The following is an 18,115-nucleotide window of genomic DNA, read 5'->3' as shown; positions in this document are numbered from 1 at the left end:
CCTACAGAGCTGTTAAATATTACCCTTGGTACTATCTTGTATCAAGCCCACAAGGAATGGATGTAATTTATTTAAAAAAATCTACAGACAAAAAACACATATTCAATGCAACAAAGATTAACACTAAACACAAGCATGCTCATGCATTTGGATCATTTAAGTGTATTCAGCATCCAAAATAAAAGTTTAACATGAACGGATTACAAATACAAGGAATCAATCAAACAATACTTATAGGGCACGACTATTCACCCCAGGGGTATCCAGGCGCTGGATTACAAGCATCACAGAACCTCTCGATGTTCACAATTAACTACCTAATAACTGGGTATGAAGGTCAGCACCAGTAGGGTTAATTAATACCAGTGCTACTAACAAAGTAACAGGTGGAACAACCACTGGCCATTTCAGTGCCAAACGACAATTTCAGGCCTTTACTCCTACCACAATTGTTAAATGATACGGCAGCATTCCAAAATGCCTATTCAACATACTTCAGTGCCCCAAATCTTCAGGTGCATGCATTTGACTTTAATGTTGACAATATGTTAAATACGCTGAAAAACTGGAGTTTTTTTCATCAGTCTCCTACTGCTCTCATTTTCTTTATCCAATTCACGATAAGAAAGTTTTCTGATCAGCAACCTCTCCTGTGAATTGAATGCCCCTGGTTGGCTTTCAAAAGTTTAGCTCAATGGAGAATACCACACTAATCATTGGTATTTTTGCCTGCCCCATATTTCAGAAATGAACAAGGCTCAACTCATTCAGCTACTGAGTGACCTTTAAAAGGCCGAGAATCCTAGGCCATTCTTTTAGATATTTGAAAGCTTATGTAGTCAAGGTGCAAGTCAATATAGACGATGGCAAATTCTGGACCTTCTTCCCCTGAATATAGACCTGAAGGTTTGCCAATGAGTTCCAATTTTCCATCTAATTGCATTCCTCTAGAACTATGCAACTGGCATTTGGCAAATTCCTATTGGTGTGTCTGGAACTTCAGGCATCAGGGCATAAATATGTGCAATTGATGACAGACCTGCAAGAGGATCTCAGCTATGACTGAAGAGAAACTTGAAACACATAGTTCCTTTATAGTCCTCTTAGTTTGAGCAAAATCTCTATCATTGCCACACATTACAGGTTATTACTATACAATGTAAGTTGTTTTAGCAATACGTTGTCCCCATTAATTTCTTGCGAAAAGCAGGAATGAAATGGTACATCCTCCAGTAGGCACCGAAAGAAGCACATGTTAGGGATGGGTTGATCCACAATTTTAATATATTTTCCTGAATAATTCTGGGCCCATTTTGGCATGATATCCGTGTGGATCCTTCTGAGCTGTCTAAAGAGGAATGCATTTTTAATCTGTGATGCATTTTTGACATTCCGTTGCCATTGGCTTCAGCAGCAGAGAAAATTCACAAGTGTTAAAAACACTTATGTGAAGCAAATTTGTAAACTCTATGGTTGTGGCTTCTTGATGCACCAGGGAAACATACAATGGTCCTTCATGGGGAGTGCAGTTGCCTAAACAAGAATTACTAGATGACTTCATTGTGATAATTGTACAGCCTAGCAACTGAGTGAGGATTCTGCAATAAAATACACTTTTGAAAGGCACGGGCCATGTGTGAGAACCCTGTTGACACTGCCCTTTAATCATGTGACATCAACTAAGATCCATGCCTACCTGGCCTGCTGCCGCTTGTGTGAGAGATATGAACGAAAATTTGGAAGCGGTCTTGATGAACAGAGGTGTCAATTCTAAATAAATCCTCATGAAGAATCTAAAAATGTCACCTCACATGCCTGATGTGTCAATATTTGATGTACTGAAGTCATAAGCAATGGACTGTATTGCAACAAGGCGACAAGCGCACATTGAATCGAATGAATCATGTGGATCCAAACCTGTTTGGATCTGGAAAAGATCAACATTAGATTCCTCCACCAAAACAGGGACAGATTACCTGGAATAATTCTGAGTTTCTAAGTAAGTAGTAAGTAAGTCAGTACCTAGCCCCAACTCTACTGGTTTTTAAGACCTGTCCGGTGTCTTTCGAACTGTCTTTTATCTAAGTCCCGTTCTGTTTAGTACATTGTCACGATGAATATTCTTATAGATGTAACATGAGCTCCTTTTTGGAATGGATACATGTCTGAGATGACCTCCTCTACCTGAATGAAGAAAGACAGTTGTCTGCGCATTCAGTGTCACCACCACTTCGAATGTCCTTCCCCAAATCAAGGTATGGAAAAAACCATCCTGTCACAAACTCTACCTACATCCGCCATCTTCTTTAATTTTCTAATGCTTAAAAATGGCAATATCTGGATTTAGGAAGCCATCTTTTAATTTGTGCTGCTAACATGTGAGGAGGAAGTCTATAAAGATTTCTCTTCTTGTTGCAAAGAATGAAACAAAATTAGGTAGATAGGAGTTGCTATCTAGAGGCGCTGCGCATGCTTGAGTGAGCAGCGCGATTGGAGCATCCTCAAGTCATTACGGGGCCTGAACTGTTAGAATACATCTCTCGCTCTTTACAATTGCAAAATTATCACCTCGGATGGGCTGCAGGACAAATAATAATTACATTCTGTGTTCACACAGTATTCAAATGAAGCTAATGCTGGCATGTGGCACCGCTCGTACGCGGTGAGAGTCGGGCTGGATAAGCCCCTGTGCCCCGCTTCGTGTTTCTGTGTTGATGGCAGGCTTTTGGGAGGATTAATATGAACAGTAGCATAGCATAAATCCATGCATTATTGGGCACTCTCAAATCACAGTTTTTAGTCCTGGTGTTAGCCAAGATCTTTTGTTTTTAACAAAAATATATATACTGTACATACTAACATACAGTGTCTTACAGTGTGCCCTTTTCATCTATTGGTCTAATGTAGCGTCAATCAGATTTTGCTTCCTCCCACCACAGCATACAGCATGATACAAATAGTCAGACCACTTCAGCCATTGGCTTACCTGATCCTGAGGGACAGAATGTTCTCTTACACAATGTGAACATCCACACAAAAATAAGTCCCCTTCAATGCTAGGGACTACTGGTGCAATATGTGGCGCATTAAGCGTATTATAGATTTTAGACAATGCTTGCTTTAGTTTGGCAAGGACCCAGCAGCTCCCCTAAAAGTGCCACTGTGAAGCTCGTATGTCATGTCTTCATCCCAAAAAATATTCACAAACAAAACAAGCATTGTCAAAGCTAAAATGTCATCAGCCAATGCCTGGTATTCATGGTTGTGGCCCAAGGTAACATTGAAGCACTGAGAATATCTTTGAACATTCTGAAATGATGGTGTGGCGCTTGTTAAAGTGCATGAAAGACAAGGTACTGAGCCCTTCCGCATATCTTCCAGAGCAGCCGGTGAGAATCCACATCCTATATAGGGTGTGATAATTACCACAATAATGTGAATTGCGATCCTTATACAAACATAGGTTTGAGCAAGGATCAGAATTCACTGGCTGACTCATAATCAGGGCCAGGCTGGCCGTAGCGGGCACCGGGCGTTTCTTTGGTGAAACGCCAGGGTGGGGGCCGGTTTTGGATCCCTGAGGGTCGTTTTTGTTACAAGGGCTGGTTTTGCAGCTTAGCTGCAATCTCAGCCCCCTGAAACAAAAGCGGCCAAAACTGGCCCTGACAAACAGCTCGGCCCCCCCCCCCCCCCCCCCCCCCATCCCCCAGGGCGGCCAGCTGAGCTGTTTGCCAGGGCCGGTTTCGGTTCCCATTCCGGCTGTGCTCATAATTTGGGTGTTGCGTTGTAAAGTGATTTGCTTTGTGGGTGACTATGGAGCAGGCACCCTGACAGGTAAACTTTCTCATTGTTGTGATTGCCAATGCCATTTAACAATATATCAAATTGTATAAGGGCCTGTCTAGTGAAAACTTCTGCTGTGGCTACTGTTCCCCCTGCCATACCAAGCCACATCCAAGAAAGGGATCCATCATTCCAACTCTGGAATAAACATTGTTGGCATGCGAGGGGACTTTTCTCTGGACAGGCACCTTTACAGTGTTAATGGCCCGGGTACATTGTTCATTCAGTTGCATGCTTGGTGTATGACAGCAAATAACTGTGATTTGGTTCTACAGGTATGTAACCGCATTTGTAAACCTAGGCAATGTTTCAGCCCTTCGATCTTTCCGAGTTCTGAGAGCTTTAAAAGCTATCTCAGTAATCCCAGGTAAGGAGCTCCCTCTTCCTACAGTAACTAGTGACTCCCGCTTTAAGTGATGCTCTTTGTCTGCCTGCCTCCTCTTCTCCCATTCACTGTTGTTGCCTGATGGTGTTTTTGTCGCTGTCTTGTGTGTGACTCTCCCTTGTTACAGATATGCAACTGAATTTGTGGACCTGGGCAATGTCTCAGCCTTGCGAACGTTCAGAGTACTTCGAGCATTGAAAACAATTTCAGTTATTCCAGGTGAGACTCAGGTTAAACACTGAGGCTGCTGTCCGAGCCCTCATTCCATGTCCTCGTAGAGCGTAGATGAGCGTGACCCATGGTGCAATGCCATGCTAGGAACTGGTTGGGAATGGAATGAAGGGAATGCACCTGTCAATAGAATACTTTTTCCATTTGTTGCAATTTTGCTCCTGAGTTGCTTTGCAGAATTAAGTTGTAGTGCATACCCAAGTATCTATCTATCTATCTATCGATCTGTCTGTCTATTGATTGATCAGTCAATCTGTCTGTCTTTCTTTCGGTTGATCGATTGATTGATTGATTAATCGGTCTGTCTATCTGTCTGTTTGTCTATCTATCTATCTATGTCCCTAAGGTACCTGTCTCCTCCCATACCTCTGTCTCTCTGCTAGCGTTCTCCATTTGACTTTCAGCCTTACAGTTTCTCTTTCCACTGGCCCATCTATTCATCTTCACGTTTGTTTGTCTTTTTCTACCTGGTTGTATTTTATCAGCCACTTGGTCCTTTTAATGGAGAATGACAATGAAAATATCATTGGCACTCTGAAATGATTGTCATTATTGATGTCATTGATGATGTAATTTATGAACTTACATGCAATGGCATGAGTAATGTCATCAAAAATTCATTCTAGGAAGGAGCCAAACGATGACCCTATTTCTGCTACATTGCATGACCAAAATGAACTTTCATAAAATCCCTTATGTATTTTCCAAGTTGTCGACTGACTTTCCCCAAATAAGTAGAACCTCCTACTTCCAGATCACGTTGGCCTTAATTATACAATTTTAAGCAGTTTCCAATTTAAGTTTTTGCTTTTTAAGTGTTTAACAAATTAACAGATTTCACAGTGACCTCACTTTTTTGCAGCATGGCATGTTCTAAAACACTAAAGTATACAAAAAAGTGATGGATGGAATGCTTGAATTAATCTCAACCACTGGTAATTACTCAGGGCTGTATCCCAGTCCATCGGTACTTTGTACACTGTGCAACCTTAGTTTGGACCCAGATATATGCAAATCAGTCTTCACCATGCTCCAACTGGAACAGTTCAGCCCGAACTGCCAGGCCAGGTCCTCCCTGATACTAGACACAAGCAACCCAGGACCGGTTTCGCCCAAGTTATGGGCTCATCAGCTGGGTACAGCCTGGTTCCAGTGATACAGTTTGTTTTTGTTTTTTTGTTTGCAGAGTTTTTTATAGCACGAACTTGAGCCGAAACGGGTATCAAAGCGCTTTACATAGCACCAGTTACGTTACATTAGGACACACATTCATTTTTGTTAGGCACGGGGAGATTAAGTGATTTTCCCAGAATCACAGGATGTTCAGCATCATTGCAGAGACTCAAACCCAGCTTCCCAGATTCGAGGTCGACCGCCCTAGCCGTTACACCAACTGAGAATACCTGTACCACTTAGGGTGACAAACTAAATTATATAAAAAAATAATGGACCAGTCTATTGTTATTTTGTACACCATGCCACCCAAAACCGGTCCTGGGTTGCTTGTGTTCCGAATCAGAGAAAACCTAGTTTGGCAGTTCGGGCTGGACTATTCCCGTTGGTGCAGCTTCAAGACTGATATGCATAAAGCTGGGTCCAAACTGAGGTGGCATGTTGTGCAAAATAACGATGGACTGGAATTTGGCCTAAGTATTTACCAGTGGCTGGGATTAATTCAAGCATTCCTTCCATCACTTTTTGTGTACTTTAGTATGTTATAAATCATTGTCATCGTTGATGCCCTCCTGTGATTTTGAAAATGCCATGACCTATCAATATTAGGCATATCAAGCGAATGCTATTTGAGCAATATTTCAGACAGTGGATCAATGATAGGAAATTTAACAGTTTGTGGAACATGGCTTATCCAAATCATGAGCAAAATATTAAAATACAAAAATTTAAATATTCATTGCACAAATCTTGAAAACATTATAAATCTCTGCTCGCATGGATATACATATTTTACCTGTTTCCAAAACCCTCGGCATTTGACCATAATAGTTTGCAATTCAAACAGCATTCCTGTGCAGGTCATTTTTTGGTGAAATTTGACTGTGATCATATTTTCGTTTTTTAATTCCCTTAGCAATATTTCTACGGATAAGCTTCCCTTCCTCATTCCTTGAAAACATGTGATTTTTCATGTTTCACCTTTATTTTCTGCTCTATTTTTACTTTTTTTTATCTTAGTATAAAGGTAGAAGTGCTGAGAAGAGTAGGAAAGGCATCGAATATACTTCTGAATCCCCATAAAATTACCACATTATGTGTGTTCACCTTATTGGCATGGACAACTCTGCTGAGAGTACTCTGGAAACACCCATGCATGTAACACCTGCAGACAAATCTGCATACTTATTGAACTTTCCACACTTATAAACGGTGTCTCCGCACACTAAATATATTCAAAATACTTCCTATGTGAATGCAAATCAGATTTTGTGAGTCCAGTGGTCCAATTTAAATGGCAATAAATGCACCCAATGGATCGAACCAGTCTAGGAAATGAGGCTTCAAAGTCTAGAAATGTGAAAAATTAGGAATCCACCTTTTTAAAAACAATTCTCTAACAGAGTGGATGCGGGGCAAAAATAATTTGCTTTACAGGTGGATTCCTTCGTGAACCATTAAAATCACTCGTGTTCTGGAGTTCCATGTTTCCTTTAACCGCAACATTCTACTGGGAGGAGAAAGCGACCCATCTCTTCAGTGAATGGGCTGCTGTCAGCGAATCAGAAGGGTCTAACCAAAGATAGCATTCATATTGGCTCGTGACATGTCTGCTTAAGCATTGGACGCCTACCTTTTACTATTTTGTTAAACAATTAAGGAAAGTACAGATTTTCCCTTTCATAAAATAGCACCTCTTGTAGAGTGGCTCTACTATGCTCAAAGGTGTAAGACTATGCACTGTCTCAATTCACACAGAATTGCCAGGTCTGTACAATCACAGTCTCTTTCACTCTTCCATCTAAGCTAATGCCCAGTGACACTACTGGGCAGTTGTCATGAATAATGTTTTGTCTGTTAACACGGAAATAGCAATCACTTCATATTATGATTGGAGTTCGCGTAGTGCACCCAGATGTGGCATAGAATTTAAATAGGCACCGCAGTAGCACCACAAGTATAAACTAATATATATGTTTGGAAAATAGAGCTGTCTCCTTCTCTTTCCCTTCCTTTGTCGTGTTACTGTTTTTCTCTGACATCACCGTTGATGTCCCATGCTCTCCGGCAGTAGTACCAACTGGACTCGTTAACAACGTAAAGCATAGCACCTCTCTTTTGTAGATCTCAAAGTTAAATTTATACTCAAGGAGTCATCTGCAGTGACTCTGCAGCTGCATGTTAGTTCTTTGCTTTTTCAGTTTGTGAGTCTGATAATTGACTGCGTACCCACCAAAACTGTACTCCCAGTCTGAGAGGGTCTAGCGTCTAAGAGGATATCCTGCTGAGATTATGATTTGTATTCTGCGGACAGGTCTCATTCAGCCTCAGTGTTTAACACACCTGACCTGCATGGCGAGGTGAAGGGATGGGACATGGTGCATGGTGAGCCCCAAACCTGGTTCTCCCAATCTGATGTTGGCAGTCTTAGGGACATCTCTCAAAAATCATTGTTATGCGGTGTGTAAGTCTAATTGGTTCAATTGAAGCAGCCAGCGACCGCAGCACCCAAAATGCACTAGGCTGACACACAAAAGCACAGGACTGGAAACAGTGTCAATATTGAGATGGAGTGAGGTGGTCTCCCTTATTGCAGCAGTAAAAAGGGCCCACAGTTAGCACAGAGGGAGCACTTCCAATATTCCCTCTCCACTGGCCATTACTGCTTGGTAGCCCAAATCACCAAGCCTTAGCCAGAACACTGGTCTGCAGAAAGGACCTTTCTATTGTTCCGTTTTTCTACTAATCATAATTAAATTTTTTGTCTACCTGCTTCATTAAGGTATACTTTTGTTATTGCCAAACTTTATTGTTTCTTTTTCTCCCAAAGGCGGTATAAAAGCATCTATCGATGACCCACAGCCCACCCCCAACATTTAAGGCCATTCGGCAGATAGCCTTGCATTTGGAGCTTTCACAGCTGAGTAGAACTGATTCAGGGTACCAGACACAGCTGCAATTCAAGCCAACCTTTAAGAGGCATGAAACAATCTTTTCCATACTTAATGATGTACCCTGGAACGTGCAAGAGCTATCAGGGTTCAATTCTGTGGCAATATTTCCTAGAGACGCACTTATGTCTCCTTGTGTAATGTGGGTATAATAGTTGAAACATCATACAATTTAAATTGCTTTAATCCCCTCTTATCCAAGGGTTGATACCTCCAGAACAGAGGAGTCATGCACAGACTGCCTCTGGGCATGGGAGACAAGGGGCATCATATGGGGACTTGGCGTAGGGCAGCGCCACAAGTCTTTTAGCTGTGCTGTCCTACACCAATGTGAAAGGGCAGGAATGCACCCTATTTATGATATAGAGTGCTTTCCTGTCCTTACCGCCTGTGCTGGTGCACAATCTGCTGCATAGTGTCAACGCAGACACCCTTGCACCATGGTGCAAGGGTGTCTACATTGCACGCAGGGCCACCTTCCTGCAGAAGAACGATCCGAGAGGCGTTTTCCCCCTTCTATGTATGCTGCAGAATGCAGCACACAGGGAAAGAGGAAAAAACAAGGAGACATAAACATATTTCTCCTTGTTACGCCTGCTCAGGGGAGGCGTATAGTTTTGTTGCTGCCCCAGGTTTACACGATTAAGCAAATCTGGGGCAGCGTCAAAATCCATGGGTGTTGCGTGAGAAAACCCATTGCAACGCTCATGGAGCGGCTCCTTGACGAAGAATAAGGCAAAGCAGCGACTTCCGCTGCTCTGTCTTACTCCATATCTATGAGGCCAAGCAAAGCCATCAAAGTGGCTTTGCGTGGCCTCATAGATGTGCCGCCGGACCCTCAGAGAAAGTGACGTTCCGGCGGGCAAGCCTCTCATAAATAAGCCCCTAGATCTTTTGAGAAATGTTCTGTTTTACTATTCATGCTATCCATCAATTTCCAGGAGCTTGTATAAAAATAATCTTAGTTGCTTTTCAATACAAAAATAATCTCCCTTACTAAGCACATCCCTCTGCAGTTTAGCGGCATATAGAATAAAACGAGAACTGTTTTTTTCTGAACAAAACGGCCAACTAAGAAACAAAACCACTGAAAGCAATGAAAATGCTTCGTCGGTGATTACTTTAGATTAAAAGCATTCTGACACTCAAGCTGCTGCTGCCGATTCTAAGTAATTGACGAGCAAGTAGTACTTGAAGAAGTTTGTTGTAGTTGATTGATTGCCAACATCTGATTAGGACAATCTGTGACACAATTGCAACCTAACCTTAACAAATTGTATAAATTGTTGATTTTTATATTAAATGAAAGAGATGTAATGTTTTAGAATTGTGTTTATTAGTATTTGCATGCTGTTTGTATTTTATGGATTGCCTTTGATTAATGTTTTTTGCATTGCACTTCATATTGCTTGTTTTTCCTAACCATTTTTAAGAAAAATTATCTGATGCATTTTGTTATCCAGTAGCTGTATCTGAGATGCCACTTTTCAGTGTTTCAACACAACACAGCATATTGCACATTCAGAATTGGACACATTTGGGAATCTTTAGGGATATAACTAAAGACACTGTAGAATCCTATTGAATGTTTGGAGTAAATACACAATTTATGGTCATAAACTAAACACGTACATTTTTTGTGGATATTCTTTAAACTAGACAGGATTTTACTATTTGATGGGTTGATGAGCATTGCCCTGTATGAAACTGACTAGATTCACTCAGGCTGTCTTACTCTTAGCAGCAGGAGTGTCGGAAGTAGATCCAGGCACTTCAGACCCATGCCAGATATTTGGGGTTAATAATTGACTTCTTAACTGAGTTACTCATTTATATTAAATGTATGAAACTCTGTCATTGATCCGGCTACCTATGACTTACCATGGCCCACTCTCCTGATGAGAGGAAGTGGTAAGTCAAAGTGGAGTGCCTTACACCACTCATGTGTCAACTAGTGTTGCAGTATCCATCCACCAACAAATCTGTCACTCACTATCTAATACCTTCCAGACCTCATCTTTATTTGCTTGATGGTCTCTCAATTAGGACCAGAGATAATATTCATTACGCAATTGGAATCATGGGTCGGATAGGATTACGGGCTGCCTGTAACTTGCGAAACTTCCTGTTTCCCTACGGTGACTGATTCTTTGGTTGTTTGAAGCAGAAATGTCTTGAGACTATTGACAGCTACAATGGAAGGGTATATCAGAACATGTATGCTCTCAAACAGATGGCGGAAATGCAGCTCTGACTATGAAGAGCAACATGAAAGTCCTGTTTGTCTTGCAGACGACTTTTCTGGTAAAGAACACGTGATAAGTGCATGTGTGACAAGAAAAAGAAATAGGCGGCTTTCCCACACCTACTGACTATTTCCACTACAAATGGAGGGGCACCAAAGTCAAGGGTCCATTAATGTCATTTTGCCTTAGTGGTTGGGCTTCTTTGATCTGTTATCAGTCTTTCAGAGGCATAATATGCATTATTGAGTGAGCGCATCGTCCTTGGACAGCTCAAAATTGCATAATTAACTCCCTTCCTTTTCTTAAGGGATGCCGGTGTTGTCCTTGTAGCTCAGATGTTTTGCCAGGTTTGTAATGCTTTTTCCTCAGAGTGCCTGTTGGAGGTATACTTTAATAGAAGGTTCACAGATCCACATGAGCTCTGAAGGGTGTAATCAAAGTGCTTTTATAATCCTGGAGTTCAAGCCATTTGCGACTAATCTTACTATTTTACATGCAGGTTGTATACACAGATACACTTTACTTAGTGCAGTGAGCATATTTCTCATTAAACTTCTTTTAATAGCCTTCATTTATGGTTCATACAAACAAGTAACATTTTTGCACATAAATTTCCGTAAAATAAAGTCCCAGTAAATTAATCTAATACTTTTTTTAAGAACAATGGCAGTAGGAGGGTAATAGAAGTAGCAAATAGTGGTTAAAGGTAGTTTTTGGGTTTTAAATCAATGACCCTATGTTATTTCAAATATCCTCTTGTGCAAGTTTTACATGCCACAATTAGATTGAAGGCCTAGTAAGGGATGAGAAAGTGAATCTACAGTCAACGTTGGCTTGACCTTCATGTAGGCTAAGCTGCTTCACACCCACCTTAACTCCCTGTGCTCTGGAGAATAAGAAGTTTAGCATATGTTCAAACCAGTAGCTTACATGTCACTGGAACGAGATGGCGTACACAACACATATAATCAAATTATTTTGGATAGTGTTTGACTACCCCCATGTGTGTAGCACTTTATTCTCACCAACACATTCCACTGACTTTGTTGATTGCTACAGGTTGGTCTTACAATGCACATGCTATTGTCAGACGTCATAGGCAGAATTAGTCTGCAGGCTGTGCACCTCAACAATGTTTAAATCACAAAAGATTTATCCAAAAAGTTTATTTTATTTAAATTTTATTTGCATACGTTATTGAACAACGGGCCTAAGTATTGTGAATTATGAGGTCATAGGTATAAAGTTGTTCCCACACTGTCCTCTGCTGAACCACTTTCCGTCGCCTCACTGTAAATCTGTTGCAAGTGATGACAATGTTGGCAGTTGCATTTCAGACATGTCTTTCTGTATCTAAATTTGGGATGTGTGCCTCAATGTTTAAAAGAGAGTTATGCCTTTGTAACAAGCATGTATCTGAAAATGGAACTTTAACTACATGTATCCAGGATAAATGGCTTCTGCTGCAATCTGAAGTAATCTGCTTGTCTCTGTTAATGTTATAAGACTGTTGGTTTCCGCTTGCCCTCCTTTCCACTCAGACCCATTTCCTGTTAGTAGGGGTGTTGCCAGGTCGAACTCATTCTCTATCCGCTCTCCTGATGCTTGGCTTGCATATCCATAATACCGCCAGCATTTTGTTCGACTAATTGTGCGTAGATGAATTTGGCTCTGACAACCTCAGAGCCTACTACACAGACCATGCTGGCTCTATATAGCAACAGCTCACCGATCCCCGGTTGAGAGCATCCTTGTCAGATGAACCTTCTGTACACCAGGCAGCAAACCTAATCACAAATACAATAATAGGCAAAACTAAACAAAGCAAATAGCTTTCATATTGTGAATAATGAAGACACTTTACCAAATAAATTATACTGCCCTATCAATCTGTTTCGATCAGAATGTATTTGTCCTTACTATAAGAAGATACATTAATATTATAAGTTAAACAAATATACCAATGCTTCAATATATCAAAAATCCATCTATATTTCATTAACGAGCAAACAAAAAACAAACTACACAAGTTTACAGATAATCATTTGCTGCTGTTTATGCTTTTATCACCCATATTGAGGTGTGTTTCCCTTATAAAATGATAATATGGATCTCAAATGTCAAACACACAGTTCATGTTCAGATTCCATTTTTAGACAGAGAAGAAAGACCTCTAACCACTACACTTCCTCTTAGGGGAATGAAATTGAGATTCAATATCCACCTTTGTTCCAAGTGAAGTGAATTTATTAATGGGTTTAAGATATATGCATATGACATAACACGACCTCTAAAAGAAAGTAATTGTTGAATAATAAAGGGAACTTGCAAACAATTTGGATGGCTAATTATGCTAAACAGCTCAGGACCAAATTCTGTAGGTGTGTGTATCAAATTACCTCCACATGTAATGTCTGTGAAAGAAAGAATAAGCAAATAAAAGTGAGGTAGTTTGACGAAAATTAAAATAATATATCCTTCTAAATCGTGCTAGCAGGTACTCTCTGTCTGCGTGAAATTAAGTGCAATGTATGCACTTCAAGCAAATAAATTCACATAACTTATTTTCTTACTTCCATTGCAACTTAAGGAAGGGTTGGTGGAGATTTCTGGAGTGTGAGTTTTCAGAAAGAACACCTAAAATCTAAAAATCAGTCTAGACCCCTTTTTTGCTGGGGGTTTTTTTCCCCAGAGACTAAGGCAGTCTTAGATTGAATGAGAGTTCTGTGCTCACTCTCTTCCTTTCTCATTATATGAGCAAAACTACACTAACCGTCAGTCTTTGAAATGTCTGCAAAAGTAACAGGCACAACCACGGTTAGGATTCCCTATGCGGCTGAATTGCATTTGATTGCAAAATCATTTATATCAAGATTTCAAATATACACTTTTGGATATGTACTTTTAAACAAATCCTCAGCTGTAGTCTTACTTACCCTCATAGGCTTTATAACAAGTATGAAAAGAGAGCATGGCCACACGTGTCCTTTAGGATACATTTTCTGGTAGAAATGAATGCAGGGAAATGAAGTTAGAGTGACTTTAGAGCTGGTTCATAGGGAGGGAGCATGGCGTTTACTCCTTTTTTGCCTAACAGGGTTATGCAATTTGTAAAAAGATCTGCTGAATTTAAATTCATGAATGTTTTTTAAATGAAATTCCGCAGACCGTTTACTTCACAGTGTTACCTAGGCTTCCATATATGGGAGTCTGGTGTGGGGGTGTCCGCGAGCAGGAATCTGCTCCAGGTTAATATTAGTTCATTAATTCTACATCAGGTTACTTTAAAAGTCAATGATTTTCCTGTTAGCCTTTAAAAACTAATTGAACAAGTTGCGTAATAAATTTATTTCTCTTTCCCCTAAAGCATCTTCTGTATCACAGTACACGGTTGTAAAGTATCAGATGCAAATTGTTCAACAAACACAGTAACAGACTGGAAATACTCCAGATATTTCCACCCTAAAAAGATCCCTACCTTGATTATTTGTTTATTCCAACCACCAGTGTCCTCAAACTTTTAATAATTAATTTAATTTGAAGCTGGTTTAGACACAATCCTATGTTCCTTGAGCTTTTTAAGTCAGGCTTGACACAGCACCTGTCAATCAATCAATCAATTAAGGAATTTTTTTAAGCGCACTACATACCCGTGAGGGTCTCAAGGCGCTGGGGGGGGGGGGGGGGGGAGCTGCTACTGATCAAAGAGCCAGGTCTTGAGAAGTCTTCTGAAGGCCAGTAGGTCTTGGGTCTGCAGGATCTGCCGTCGGCAGTCGTTTTACGTATGCGAAGGACTGTGGCGAGGGTGAGGCTGGCTGAGCGGAGGCTGCGGGTGGGGGTGTAGAAGCTGAGTCATCTGTTGAGGTATGCTGGTCCGGCGTTGTGTAGGGCTTTGTGTGCGTGGGTGAGGAGTTAGAAGGTTATCCTCCTGTTGACGGGGAGCCAGTGTAGGTCTCTCAGGTGGGGGGTGATGTGGCTGCGTCGGGGGATGTTAAGGATCAGTCGTGCCGAGGCATTCTGGATGCGTTGCAGCCGTGTCAGGATACATTTTCTTACCAATCCTTTACACTGTACATAGTGGGGGTTTTGCCTCCTCCCAGGGTAATAATCCTCCCTCACTTCATGCTTTTGGTTGTTTGGTGTATCCTTCCACTTCTATGGAGTGCTGGCATTGCTATGCATGGGGGAATATTTTAACATCCCAATAGCACTCTGAATCCTTAAACATTGAATTAATTATCTTATTGGTCCATTATATACAGACAGCCATTGTTTTCCTTGGGGCTCAAAATGCAAGCTAGACCTATTGGCTTTGCCAAAACTTATTTTGTTATCTTAATTGGTGAGTGCAAAATGTTAGCTTACCAGTCTATAAACATGGGTAGCCATACCGCAAATGAGGCCTTCAGGAGTTCGACAGAAATCCGATAGGGAACTGGGTATTATGAACTGCAACATGAAGACAAAATGCCAATGATTTGGCAGGCTCCCAAAATTGTTTGACTACATAAACATTCCAGGCTCTTTTTCCGGCTGGGACCATACCGCAGCTACAGTACCAACCGGTTATGTACAACCTGGCAGCAGCACTAAAATGGACCTCAGGGGGATTGTGCTTATTTTAGCTTTAGAGCCTTTTGAGACCTGAGTCCGCGTTGAGTTTAATTGTGGTTTCCCTTCCTCGTGCACATAAAATCAGGGAAAGAAATGAAATAATGTGCTTAAAATGGCAACTAATGCCATTTGCACTCACCTTTCTTTACTTTGCCCTGTTAGTAAAACTTGGTAAACACTTGGTGCAAATGCTATTTTTGCCAAGGAGTTTTTGTGACAGTTTTTTGTGTAACAAAGGAGGTTTTTGCGCTAGCACATAGGGTAAAATTGTACTAGAGTTTGCTCAGTAAATAGACCACCCTTCTCCAATGATTTACATCCCAAAAACCTGGATGAATGGACTTCCATTGGAAACAATCATTACCCGGGGATAGGTGGGCCAGAACCCTGCTGTCACTCTCACAACATTCATTTTACGGTGTCTGATAATAAAAAACATATACCTATAAATTGCCTACCTGCAGGCAGAGGGCCTGATTCATAAAAATGGAAATCCCACATAGTGGTGCTTTTTCTTGTTTTCTAACACATAGATAAAAAAAGAAACGCTATTTTGAGCAAAATAAGCAGACGCATTGCTTGCGGAAGCTGAGTTTGAAGTGGGTCGCTGAGACACTCAGAGACAGGCTATTCTAGGCAGACTCAATCCACCTGCTGAACGCGGAGAAAATGTCCTGTGAAAGGGCTATTACAAAGGCTTTTATTCTCACTGCTTTGATTGCTCTGAAAGATTTGTTTTGCTGGATTAGTTTTGGAAATGTTGAAAATCACAGGTTCCCGCCCAAAAAACCCTGTTTTTTTTAAATTAAAAGGCATATCGCAAAAAACCTATAATTCCGGAAAACACCAAGACTATTTCTGTCAAATATCAAAACATTTGTGCATAAAATGATCCCCGCTATATGCAAGAGCATAACCCACCGCCTTTGCTGTGTGGATGGCCCTGCTGTCTCTCAGCCGGGTTTGAGCGATGTAATATCCCATAGCAGTAGCAAACACCAAACGCCGCCCAGTCGTTTGCCAACTTGTGTTATCTTTTAGTTATTTGCGTGTGGTGTCAAATTTGCTTTTTAAATTTCCAAGGATATGCCTAAACCTTATTCTCTTATAGCGGGTCAAAGAGATTCCCTTCACGCTTGATAGCTCACTTTAGAAGAATTTGTAAACCCGAATTCCAATAAAATGTCTTCAATGGAAATAGAGTGGACTGGTTCTGTACAATCTTTCACTTATAGAATGGAGACATCCTGGTTCAGAGCCTTAAGCAGTTGAGCTATCTCTCCAGTCTGAGTGGTGTAAGGGTGTCCACAATACTCAGGAAATCAATGCTAAGTGTTGAAAGGGTGCATGACTCAATATTAGGGCCAAGAATATCAATCTACAGGTATACAAAGCCACAAAATCTACAACATACTGGAGCATACCACCAGAACATTTACTATTCTTAACTCCACATCTACTTACCTTGACAACAAGTTGGTAATCAATATTGTAGAGCCAATATCCATACGTTTTAAAAATTTTAGAAATTAGCTTTGATATTTTAACTTCGATATTATGGTAGAGCACCAGTGGAAGGATGTGCAAAAAACGAATAGCTAAAAAAATACAGATGTTTATGTTACGATACTGTGAAGGAGAAAAAAGGGCTAGTGATGCAACATGAGTCGGGTTCCTGTTCTTCCAAGAAAGGAAATGTGTCAGACACTTCTGGAGTTCTCACCGACAGTCTCCCGATTAGAAAAGCCTTCACTCTGTCATTGAATTAATGATGTTGGCCTGCTAGTATTGATGTGCCATTCCATGCACAAGGGTCTGAGATCCTGATGTACTTGTCTTAATAAATTTCATCTATGCATATGAGACATAAGTACTCTTTAGGGGGGCTATGATAACTCTGGCATGTGTGCCCGGAGAATAAGGCTACAAATTCTGATAAACCACAAAAAAAGAACTGGCCCATTATAAGGACATTCTAGCAGGTTTAGTCAGTTTTGAATTTGATGTGCTCATTCAAGAAGTTCACTTCGTAGGAGCACTTTTACATCACCTAACACTATTCTATGAAAAGACAATCACTAATCACAAAAGGGTGCTTAAGCATAAACAGAGCTGCCAATTGCTCCAAACATGCAGTCTCATTTGTGACGCAGCACAGATCTCCATAACTAAGAGAATTTAATAGGGCTGAACTTTCAGCAAAAAACAAGTGTGGGATATGTTTTATTAGTAGCTAACTTACATTGAGTGAACAAGCTCAGCCAATGAGCCCAGTTGTCTCAAATGTCTTTGGGTTGACATGAAAGTAATTTTACTGCTATATTTTCTAAATATTGTTCCTAAAATTGGGAAATGTTTTTCCATCCCTTGTGCATTCATACTTTTAGAAATAAAAACTTCACCATCAAGTACATGTGGAATAAAATGAACTGAATGATAAATTGAATGAACAAAAAATGTAACACAAGTCCACTTTTTAAGCAGTCTATCCTAAAATGTAATTAACTAAAACTTTATTAGTGATGATACTCAAATAAAAATATTGTCTATGACAATGTTTTTTCCTATTTGCATTGCAAACCTGATGCTAAATATACATTTACAAATTTAACCCGTTCCATGCTCGGCCGATGTGAGCACTACCTTCTAGGTGCTGCGCACAAACGTTGCCC

At 40.6% G+C, this 18,115-nt stretch overlaps 1 protein-coding gene across 6 annotated transcripts in view; it reads left to right on the top strand.

The window, feature by feature from the left end:
- LOC146789704 (sodium channel protein type 5 subunit alpha-like) overlaps positions 1 to 18,115 on the top strand; it is a 975,168-nt gene that overhangs the window by 253,069 nt on the left and 703,984 nt on the right. For 5 of the 6 annotated variants that reach the window (XM_085632035.1, XM_085632032.1, XM_085632034.1 and 2 more), the window contains exon 6: positions 4,356 to 4,447. In XM_085632035.1, the coding sequence (XP_085488161.1) occupies positions 4,356 to 4,447 (92 nt within the window). Of the gene's footprint in view, positions 1 to 4,118; positions 4,211 to 4,355; positions 4,448 to 18,115 lie in introns of all 6 variants that reach the window. The other variant, XM_085632036.1, reaches the window with a different exon arrangement.

This window comes from Triturus cristatus, chromosome 10, assembly GCF_964204655.1.
Source record: "Triturus cristatus chromosome 10, aTriCri1.1, whole genome shotgun sequence".
NCBI classification, from domain to species: domain Eukaryota; kingdom Metazoa; phylum Chordata; class Amphibia; order Caudata; family Salamandridae; genus Triturus; species Triturus cristatus.
This window is presented reverse-complemented; position numbering and strand designations above follow the sequence as displayed.